The 10,802-nt window shown below is 40.1% G+C and overlaps 2 protein-coding genes across 3 annotated transcripts; one reads left to right on the forward strand and one right to left on the reverse strand.

Moving 5' to 3' along the window:
• The first annotated feature begins 738 nt into the window (after positions 1-738).
• ermn (ermin) lies at positions 739-3,283 on the forward strand. Of its 2 annotated transcripts, XM_032567852.1 has the most exons (3): positions 739-1,387; positions 1,469-1,675; positions 1,749-3,283. In XM_032567852.1, the coding sequence occupies exons 1-3, from the start codon at positions 868-870 to the stop codon at positions 1,796-1,798; spliced, it is 777 nt and encodes a 258-aa protein (XP_032423743.1). In that variant the 5' UTR covers positions 739-867; the 3' UTR covers positions 1,799-3,283. The 2 variants fall into 2 exon arrangements, with proteins under 2 accessions (XP_032423743.1, XP_032423742.1); XM_032567851.1 differs by having other exon boundaries at positions 741-1,387; positions 1,469-3,281.
• Positions 3,284-3,356: 73 nt separating this feature from the next.
• galnt5 (polypeptide N-acetylgalactosaminyltransferase 5) lies at positions 3,357-10,525 on the reverse strand. Its single transcript, XM_032567850.1, has 10 exons — positions 9,099-10,525; positions 8,852-9,018; positions 8,595-8,714; positions 7,072-7,207; positions 6,838-6,957; positions 6,198-6,315; positions 5,771-6,100; positions 5,524-5,604; positions 4,056-4,208; positions 3,357-3,961 (listed from the first exon to the last, which is right to left on the reverse strand). Exons 1-10 carry the CDS (start codon positions 10,070-10,072, stop codon positions 3,821-3,823), a joined length of 2,340 nt encoding a protein of 779 aa, XP_032423741.1. The 5' UTR covers positions 10,073-10,525; the 3' UTR covers positions 3,357-3,820.
• Positions 10,526-10,802: the final 277 nt, after the last annotated feature.

The raw sequence follows: 10,802 nt of genomic DNA on the forward strand, positions 1-10,802 counted from the left end.
TGAAGATACTCACAGTGGCTCACAAAATGATCATTGCTCTATTTTTATGAGGCAGCGCTTAAAACTTAATATGTCGAATGTTGATTGTAAGGGGCAATTATCAAAGACCTACAGTATGAGGTGAGAGGACTTACCTTCGAAACCGAATTGGTGGGTCATTGATCGTGTTGTTGGCTTCCATGCTAGCTTAGCCGTTCCATGTTGTTGGTATGAATGAGCCGATTAGTCTTAGCTAATTGGCCTACTAGCTTGCTATGCAGTTTTATGGGCCTGTTAGCCTTATTGCTAATTAGCCTTGCTAGCTAATCCTGTCCTTTAGTATTGGTAGAATAGCATGTGAGATTTTGTTTTGCCTGTTTCTCTTGTTCTACTGCATTAAATTATTTTGGAATTTATTGTGATTGTGAGTCTACTGAACGACAAGTTAAAAATCTGAGCGGTTGAAAAACTTAAGCCCCCAACCTTATTAAAAGCTGAAGAAACATTGCAATGTAAAAACGTATACATTAAGTAACAGTCATGTTTGGGGATGTATAATAATATGTACAGAACATAAGGGAACATACTAAGTTAGGCTTTTAAGTTTTACAGAAAGCAGAGATTTAAGAACGAGAACAACTGCTCCATATGCAGCTGGTTTCACCACAATGAACCTTTGTTGGGCCACAACAAAACCCCTGTTCTTCAGTGAGTCAACAAACACACAGATTTCCATGGTACAAACGCTAGAGAGCACCATGCAGACCCCTCCCGAATCAACTGTGGGCTGGACGCTTTCCTCGCTTTTTAATGAAGGACAGCAACATGCTGGAGGAAGAAGTGACTGTTTTTGTTTAGTTTTAGATTCAACAAACAGAATCATAGAAGATGGCAACAAATACAGCTCTTTCAAACGAATCAAAACTCAGAGCTGATGAAGAAGAAGATGCGCAAGCTTCAAAGATGCTGGAGATTATTAATGGGAGAACTGTTGATGCCTCAAAAGTGACAGAAGAGCCTGAGGACAGAGAGGTTTGGTCAATGGAGATGGGAGATGACTCGGTGTTCTACAGCGATGAGGAGCACGCTCAGTTGGACAAGGAATCTGCCAACTTAACTGGCTTCAGTGGCAAAAGGTGCAAAAATCCTGTTAACAGTGTGGCAGATGGTGAAGGCAACCAACACATGGAGACTAATCCAGGAGAGAAAGGAAACTTGGAGATGAAGAAGGAATTGAACCAGTGCACCATCTGGACTGAAGAGGAAAAGCAGAAGCTTGAGACATTTACTAGTAAAAGAATGCATGTTTCAGACCCTGGGGAATCATCTGCAGAGTCTTATGTCACTCCTGGAAAGTTTGGGAAAACCTCTGGAGAGTTTGTGCCGCAAAATAAAGCAGCAACAAATGGTATGATATTCTTAAAGTCTAGGAAATACAAATGTTTTAATATTTACATTTACAAATGCCTACTTTTGCTTCTTTTCTCAGTGGACCAAGTTAGGAAAGAGGAAGTGATGACAGAAGCTGACACCTCAAATCAACACCTGTTTGACTTACTCAACGATGACGGTTATATAAAGCTGAATGGGGATGCAGAATTTCCTCAAAGACTGTCTGGTGCTGACACCCAGAAATCAAGTGACATGCAGTCTGTGGGAGATGTGGAAGCAGAGTTCCTGCAAAACCCCAGCCAAGGTCAGTTGAACCTGCCAGGGCCAACGAAATCTGACTGCAGCGCCTTCAACCACCTCTCCTCCTCCAAATACAGCACCGTGTCCTACCGCAGGATCCGCAGAGGCAACACACGACAGAGGATAGAGGAGTTTGAGTTCCTGCTGACGAGTAAAAAATAACCTGCTTTTCAAATCTATTAAGAAAAAAATGAAGGGCCAAACACATGACTACAAGCTTACAAATGTTCCAGCTCTGAAATGTATGTCAGTAGTTTCAGAAACCCCTGATGATATTCACAATATACTTACATCTGTGACACTCCTAAATCTATTGTAATGCTATTATGTTTGAGAAATGCCTAACTTTGCTGATAACTCTACAGGTACTTATTGTGAATATGTATGTTATACTAATTTGGGGATTTGAATGATTTATTTGAACCAAAGAGATGATCATGTGACAACAAACTGCAATGATTTAAAAAAAAACAAACAAAAAACAAATACTGGGCAAACAAGTTTTAATTTACTGAGGATTTTCGGGGACAAATTTATAAGCAGATGCTCAAATATGCATATGCACGGCATATACATTTCATAAAAGTTCACATGTTATGTGCTTTTTGTGGCCATTCAGAAACTTTTGGCATCAGTTTGGCATTTTGGCAGACATGGTAGAGTTAGCCTCTTTTAAGCAGATCAGATGCGGTTAGAATTGTTGTTCTTCTGGGACATTAAGTTGTGTTCGAGTTTCAACTGTATGTTGATTTGATCAGGAATTAAGGATATTGAAGCTGTGCTTCTTCATTATCCATCAACTTTGTGCAAAAACGAACTTATGGTATGATATTGCCAACATCATGCTAGCCAGTGCATTCACTGGATTAGTATCAGGTGAAAGACTCACCTCGACTCCTCCAAACATACTCTTGCGGAAAAATTACTCAATCTTTGATCATAAAACTTTTCTCCAGAAGGTGTTTGGTGCTGATTTTGGAGCCGACAGTTCTCTCTGGATCGACACCGCCTCAGATCATCCTATTGTTAAACTGGCTTTACTCTGGACAATTACACTTAAGTTTGAGCCATGGTGGCTCGTGAATGTCCAAGCCAACTTTCTTTCACTGGAGGAAGCAGTTCAGGTAAGATAGTTAAAATCTGGATGTAGATGTGTATCCCACAAAAACAAAAATCTTAAGCAGTTTTAGCTTCTGCAATGGCCTTGTAGAAAGGTATGAGCTGTGCTTAAAAGCCACAACCGAGGCAGTCAACCAGTTCAAATATCTGAGTTAAGTATCCGGATAGAATGATGCTACACACTACAGTTGACTTACCAAGACTTGAATAACATGTCATAATAATACTTAGAAGAAAAACAAAATCAGATAATTTGTTAAAAGCCCCAGGTCCGTACAACATTTCTGCTGATATGTCGTATTTACTCGTAACTTAAGGTTTTAATTTTTAGATTTTGTAAGTATAAAGAATGAAAGTAAAATATGAATTGGAAGTTTTTTAAAGTACAGCTTCAATAACGCACAAGAGTTGCATTGTGACATTTTTAGGAGTAAAATCTGTTCTAGCCATCATCATGGCTAAAGACTAAACAGAATAAAGAATTCTAGCAAGATTTTTATGACTGTTTTATATTCATTATAAGATGCTTCTTCCATTGGTTTGGCCAAAAAGAGTCCAACAGTTGGTTAAAATGTTTGTATCACAACACAGGTTTATTTAGGCATCTGAACCAACACTCCCCCCTAGTGTTAGGAAAATAAATCATACCATTGAAAGTTTTAAGTCAAATCAAAAGGATAAAGCATTTAAACCCAGAGAAACAGCATAAATTACACCATATCCTGTAACCCACACTTTTTTAAAATGTAAAATAATAAATTCTTCATTTGTTATTCAGTCTATGAAGAAGCAAAATCTGAGGCACTATTAAACCATTCCACAGATATCAATTTTAATCCCAGTTTTTTTAAAAACACTTCCAGTGTGTTAAATAAGATTGCTATCCAGTAGCAACCAACCCACACCAGCTGATGGATAGTCATGCAAATTTCTTCCACTGAACCGCTTCTTCCAGTTAGTCCAGGTGTGGCGGCTCTGCCACAGTTTACGAAGTAAAGCCACTGGATGTTTCCACAAAGTGTTAAGGTCATCATTGTAGGTGGTAACGTGTAAACTCCCACTTTTGGAAGACGCTGCTGGGCTGACATGGACGTAGACGGACAGAGTCATCCCGAGGTTCTGCTTCTAGGCACATGTGGTTGGGAACAAATTCCGAGACGAGGTGTTCCGTCTTTGCAAGCACAAAAGAGGAAGCACAATTAATAAACAAAGCAGTAAGTATGTCTTTAATTCCACTACATCAGCAGTGTGCATAGAGAACTTACAAGAGCTGAGTTGGAAGTTTTGTAGAACCAGCGGAATTCACGTTTGGTGTTGTCACATGGCACCAAAGCGAAGCCACTTCCTGTGCTTTGGGCAGCAACACAGAGGTCCTGGTGTCGAATGCTCTTCATCCAGGTGTAATTAAATTGCTGATTCTGAAATACAAGGAACAAAAAGGGAAGAGTTACTGCAGTGTGTAATCAAAGTGCTTAAAACACCTTGAAAAGGTTTTCATAGCATCTCAAATTTTTGTCACATTACAACTTCAGTGTATTTTATGTAAGAAGTGAATACAAAGTCACAAAAATAATTGTAATTTGGATGAGAAGACATTTAAATGATTTACAAATCTAATTGCATTTAGCTCCTCGGAGTCAGCACTTTGTAAAACTGTCTTTTATTATGATTAAATCAACAGTTCCTTGGGTTTTAACCACAGACTTTTTTACAGACTCTTCATCAGAAATGGTTGAAACTCAGACTGGACTGAGTGTCATTGAACGTTGATATTCAAGTCTTGCCACAGATTCTTAATTGGATTAGGTCTGTGCTTTGACTAGGCCATTCTAACACATGAAAAGGATTTGATCCAAACCATTAGACTGCAGCTCTCACTCCATGTTTAAGTTTTTTGTGCCATCTAACAAGTTTTCTTCCAGGATTACAGTATTTGTGGTTCAGTATTGAAATATACACCTATTAGTGGATTTCCAACTGCAAATTGTTCACAGAAATTCACCTGCTAGCCTATTTTTTGTGCTGCTTATCCATAATGTTTGAAAGAAAATGTAGCTTGTCGCTGTAGCTGAAATAGCGGTGCTATTTCACAAGCTATTGGCTGTTTTTTGCAAAACAGAAAATCCAGGAGCAGCATTTATTTTCTTTGGCGTTGATGGGTTGTGGCCCCAAGAGCAGAAATAAGGTTAGATAGTGCTAACATGGTTTCCACAGTGTGTATTAATGCACATAAGGGAAGAAGGCTAAACATAAATGCATGACACAAAGCTTTTTGTGTAAGAAACATAACAAAAAAGTATAATTTTCTTATCTTTCACAATCATGCAACTATTTTGTGTTGTTCTATCTCATATGTTGTGAGCTGATAAAGTGAAAAGGTTCAGTGGGTATGAATACTTTTGCAAGGCACTGCCATTATTGCACAATCCCAGTGCTGTACACCATGAAAACAATTAGTTACTAAGAAATGCCTCAATGAGGGTGCGCTGAATCCAAAAGCATCAGATTTAGAAAGCCTCTGTCTTGAACCCCACCCTTGTTTGTCATGGCTTTGGTCCCAGCCCAGACTCTGAATGCATTTGTGTAAGCCTGGATTCTCTTTTTGTTATGCTACAGCCACAAACTTGCAATTAATCCAAAAATATCTTCCCCTCAGAAAGATTATGAGTAAAAACCGTAAAACATTTTCTAAAATCTGTAATAATATAAAGAACAAAGAAAAACAACTCTTACCTGATTACTAAGATCACAGATCTCAAAGGACAAAGAGTCTTTCTGCAGGGCGAGGCATTTTCTCAAGCCCCGATTGAAGACCTAGTAAATAAAATCAAACTTTTAGAGATATAAAACTGCAGTGCTGGAAAGATATTTTGATTATTTTTGATGAAAAGGTCAACAGAACCTTCATGAAGCAAAGCAGCATAATGAGCTTTATCTGATAAAAACATACAAACAGCACTCTCTGAACTCAACCACATACCAGGCCCTCAGCTTTGACTACGGGAGTATCCATGTCTGGAAACACGTTATCCAGGTACCACTTGAAGCTCTTGCATTTGAGTTTCTTCCTCAGCTCAATCTGTTCTGTGAGGTTGCCAATGTCAATGACCTTTTGATCCAGCAGGTGCTGGTACCCGTGGCCATAGAAAAGGTCTTTGTACTCGTCCAGCCAAACCTCAGCCACCCTTGCCAGGTTACGCTCCACTGTTTTCTGTCTGTCCTTCGGGAATTTGTAGGGATTCTGTCCTCGGAAAATATGCCCCACGCGAGAGCAGGGGATGATCTCGATCTCTCCTCCACACATCCAGATCTGGTTTAAAATGGCAACATGTTCAAGCAGCTGGAGTCAAGTGGACAGAAATAGTGTGACCACAGTTCAGAGAGCCAAAAACAAAAAGGATTTTCACCTTGAATGAAATCTCCATATTCTCTCCACCCCACACATCCAGACCAGGATCATAAGCGCCGAGCTCAAAGAAATACTTTTTGTCAATGGAAAAAAGGCCACCTGCCATAACCGGACACCTGCAAGATGAGATGGGACCAAATGGTTTTCCTGCAGGAATCTTTTCAAGAAAACAGAGGAATTTTCTGGGGGTATTTCTTTACTCCCCCTCAGTTTCAAATACCTCTATAAAAGTATAAAAACAGAGTACATCTCCATAGATATCTAAGCACGGAGAGATCTTTATTTTGTTTCACAGTGCTGTTTACTGTTTTCAGATGCCTTCCTCCTTTGTATCCATAAATAAAGTTGTCCAGTGGTTGTGTTTGTAAATATCAACCAATATTATGGCTAACACAAATTCTGAAGATTTACATACTAGAAAGCTGTTGTCGTGCACCTCGTAATTTTGTTACTTTTCTTTTCAGAGCAGAAATACTTTACTGGTATGGTTCTCTATGAAAATCAAGAAGCACACAATAAAAAGCAGAAGAGATGTAGAGTTCTGTTTCTCTGATAAAAGTTCAGAGTAGCAGGATGTAAACATGCCAAAACTAAATGGGAAATATAAAGAACAGAAAGGTGTTTGTTGAGGACAATACCTGATTGGATCTGTAACTTTCATGTTGTTCTTTTTAATGACATCCTCTGGTACTGGGCTCCAGCCAAACACCAAAGGCCATTTAAAAATTCCTCTTTGGAAGTTGTCGACGAGCAAGTAACTGCAAATAATAAACACAAAGTCACACTTTTTACTGGGTCAAATACTAAAGATATTTCTTATTTAAATGCAGAGTATTGCTAATCTCGAATACAATTTATGATAATTTAGTTACCTCATGTCCTTATCGCTGATGACTTCGATAACTGGACAAGGCACCTTCTTGCGATCCAGGTAGACTCTCTCCAGTAGTGGCTCCAACCAGCCCACATTACATTCAATATGGGAGTCAAGAAAGGTAAGAACCTCACCTGCATTAGACGGAAACAAACACTTATTTTCAGTTAAAGCTAATATTGACCTCTATGTAATACATATATTTTAAGATTTTACTGTAGTATTGATCTTGTCGATTTTCTGAATCTACCACTCATGCCCATATCTTACAACTATGCAGAGGTAGCTTGGACAAATAAGCAAGTCTGCTTTGACAAGGTGACATGCCTTATGCCTTTGAGCCATAAGGCATGTCACCTTGTGATATTTATTTATATGCTCCTATCCAATTTTAGCACATGAGTGATGTGTGGCTATTCTCTTCCTGCAAACATATGGTTGTGCGACTGCATGTAATTTATGATCAGATAGCAATTCAATTAAAACCTCAAAGTATTTTATTGGGATTTTATGTGACAGATCAACCCAAAGTAGTGCATAATTAAAGGAAAATGATACATCATCTTGAAAATGTCTTACATGACAATGCAAGACTGTTCACCTAAAACAAACAAGCCATGAGAAGAGAGCAGTAATCAGCAGCCAAGGAGTCAATAGTAACTCTGGAGGAGCAGCAGCAATGCATACCTCAGGTAAAAGAATCAGTTGACAGGACAACTATTTGTTGTGCATGTTGCAAAACTGGTCTTTATGAAAGAATGGTAAAAAAAAAAAGGAAATAAAAAAGCCATTGTTGAAAGAAAGCTAAAAAGAGGTTTTGCTTGCAGTTCGACCTAAGCCATGTAGAGAACACAGCCTACATTTGGCAGAAGGTCTGCCACATGTGGTTAAATGAGATAAAAAATTAGACCAAATTTGAACTTTGTGACCTACATTCATAATGTGTGGCAGAGAACTGGGGCGAGAACCTTCTAAAGGCACCATTCCCGACTGTGAAACAAAGCAGTGGCACAATGATGCTGTGGTGATGCTTTATTTAAACAGGGTGAGGGGGATGCTGGTCAGAGTTGATGGGAAGATGGATGAAAATAAACAGGAGAAGCCACAAAGAAAACCTGTTTCAGGCTTCGAAAGATTTGAGACGTGAGATTCTCCTTCCTGCAGAACAATGATCTTAATGCAGTCTAATCTGATGTTGCAATTTTTTCAATCTCAATTAGGCTGAGCTGTTTTGAAAAGTTTATACAAAAATTTAAGCCTCTAGATATGCAAAGCCGGTACTCAGGAGGATGCATGTCACACTTTTTCAGATTATACACAGTTCTGCACTATTTTGTATTGGTTCATCACATAAAATGCTGGTAAAATGTGCTGAAGTTTGTGGTTTTAATGTGACAAAAAGTCTAGGATTATGAACAATTTAAACTCATACTCCCCTTAGTTGTGACAATGACATGTAACTGTTTTGATTAAACCTTAAAGTTAGAAAAAATATTCTCATGACCGACATAGCATCCTTACCTTTGGCAACTGCTGCTCCAGCCAGTCTCGCTCGGATCAGGCCCTGACGCTCCTTTAGACGAATTATTCGCACTCTGGGAAACTGTGACATGTACTCATCCAGCTGCTCCTTCAGATAGTCTAAAAAACGTCCGTGTGAAGTAAGATTCAAGGATGAACATTACACTAAATGCAGGAAATGTATTTTACGAAGGGCTGAAATGCTTATATTTGTGAGAGTAAATTTGATAGATTATAGTTAGCAGTGAGGGTCTTACCTTTAGTACTGGCATCATCAACCAGGATAATCTCCTTGAGGAGGTGCGGTGGAGATCTGTTGAGAACACTGTGGACAGAGCGAAGGAGCGTGGACCATACCTCGTCCACAAAGCAGAAAATCACAGTGGTGGTGGGCAAATCGTTATGGACCAGATTCTGTGCACACCTGGAAACATAACAAAAGACTCAAATAGAGCCGGCAGAGCCGTTTTTGAGTTGAAACACCGAACAGAACAGAGTACTCACATTTCCGGCCTGGTGTCGGGAACGGCACGGTCCACTGGGATCTGGTCGCTGAGGTAGACGTTGAAGTGGCCCTCGTTCCATCTCTTCATCACCTCTGCGTTTTTACTACCAGGAAGGATCACCGGCTGGCCGAACTGGCCAACAGCATTGGGGTCTCTGGGGGCATGGGTTGCGTCCAGAGAAAGCACTTTGTGGACACCTGGTTTCCTGACGGCGCTGGAGTTGTCTCCTGCTTGTAGGTTGATCTTTGGCTTCACGTCCTCCTTTCTGTTAACATCCTTGATGGGTGCTTGCTGAGATATTGTCTTAACAGGGTGTGCCTCCTCTGCCGTAGGATGACTCACTTTTAATCCATTCTTATTAAGATCCTTCTCAACCTTTTGATCTGTCTTTAATTCCTTGTCTTTTAAAGGTTTGTGTGCAAATTGAGCAGATTTATTAAGTTCTGTCTTTAAAACTGGCTTGTTTGTCTTAACAGCTGGTTGCACTTGAGTTACACTGGTCACTGCTACGTTTAAATCCAAGTTCACTGCCTTCTTCTTAGGAAAGCTTTCTCTACTGTTCTGGTTAGATACAGCAGATTTAGAGTTGTCACCTTTGAAATCGTGACCTTCCTGTCTCTGATTAGATTGCTTGACCTCAAACTTTGGATTCAGTTTATGTCTATAGATGTGGCCCAGATTGAGGTTGGGGCTCTGCTGTATATTCCCAGGACGTGTCACCCTCTGCACTGGGTGTCTGAATCCCCTCCTCTTTGCCTGTGTGACCCCAACATGTTGCTGTTGATGCTGCTGGTTCTTCACCATCATGATCTCCTTCTCTCGGATCACCCTCTCTCTCACTAACTGGCTGTTCACGTCGTTTATGGACATGCGAAGAGCTGCCATGTCAAACAGCAGCCAAATCACTGAAGCAACAAACACAAAGGCAAGCACCCTCCCACTGCCCCGCAGGTATCTTCTAACCTTCATCATTTTCAGGTGTATTTGAAAACAAAACTACATGTGTTAAAGTGTCATTCTTGAAATGAAACACTTCTGTGCAAACTTTGAGGAAGTTACGTGCCTGCGTGGCATGTATTTCACGGAGAACCAGGAGTAGCCATAGCTATCGGCCAAGACATCCAGCAGAGTCTGACAACAGTCAGGCGACACAAAGTGAGTTTAATCCCTCCATACCGTCCCGCTCCTGTCACGTCCAGCCACCCGGAAACGTCATATTCAAGACGAAAGATTCAACAAATCGGTCCAAGTTAGTAAAAACTCACCTAAAACCTCCTCTGTAGCGACGTCTTGCCCACTCACAACTTCTTTAACAGACACATATTTTTGTATGAGGACGTAGCAACTGAGTTTTACTTTGTCAGGGCTCTGATTGGACGGGATATCGGGGAAGTCTGCCCTCCACGATCCTGGAAAATATCCGGAGAAAGGTGGAAGGATACAGGAAGCGCGGTGTTGCTCCTTCAGCATAAAACTCACCGTGTTTAGCTTAAAGGAACAGTTCATGATTGTTGAGGTGAGTTTCTATGAAATGCATTAATATATTAGCTACAGTCGATAGCTAGCTTGGTGCCTTCCAGATTTCTTTGACCCGGAGGCTGAAGCTAATAGCTAACCCAGGGTTAATCAAGACTAATGTGGACCTCTGCTGTCTAAAAATAGCTTCAATCTCAAAAACAAAATAAAAACGCTGTTTTTATTT

This window comes from Xiphophorus hellerii, chromosome 7 (genome assembly GCF_003331165.1).
Source record: "Xiphophorus hellerii strain 12219 chromosome 7, Xiphophorus_hellerii-4.1, whole genome shotgun sequence".
NCBI lineage: Eukaryota > Metazoa > Chordata > Actinopteri > Cyprinodontiformes > Poeciliidae > Xiphophorus > Xiphophorus hellerii.

What these genes read in the sequence shown, in the direction of transcription:
- ermn (XM_032567851.1), top strand. Translation starts at nt 868, where the DNA reads ATGGCAACAAATACAGCTCTTTCAAACGAATCAAAACTCAGAGCTGAT. An exon ending in AAATAAAGCAGCAACAAATG is followed by an intron (nt 1,388 to 1,468) that starts GTATGATATTCT and finishes TTCTTTTCTCAG; the next exon opens with TGGACCAAGTTAGGAAAGAG.
- galnt5 (XM_032567850.1), bottom strand. Translation starts at nt 10,072, where the DNA reads ATGATGAAGGTTAGAAGATACCTGCGGGGCAGTGGGAGGGTGCTTGCC. An exon ending in CCCGACACCAGGCCGGAAAT is followed by an intron (nt 9,019 to 9,098) that starts GTGAGTACTCTG and finishes TTATGTTTCCAG; the next exon opens with GTGTGCACAGAATCTGGTCC. An exon ending in ATATGGAGATTTCATTCAAG is followed by an intron (nt 6,101 to 6,197) that starts GTGAAAATCCTT and finishes ATTTTAAACCAG; the next exon opens with ATCTGGATGTGTGGAGGAGA.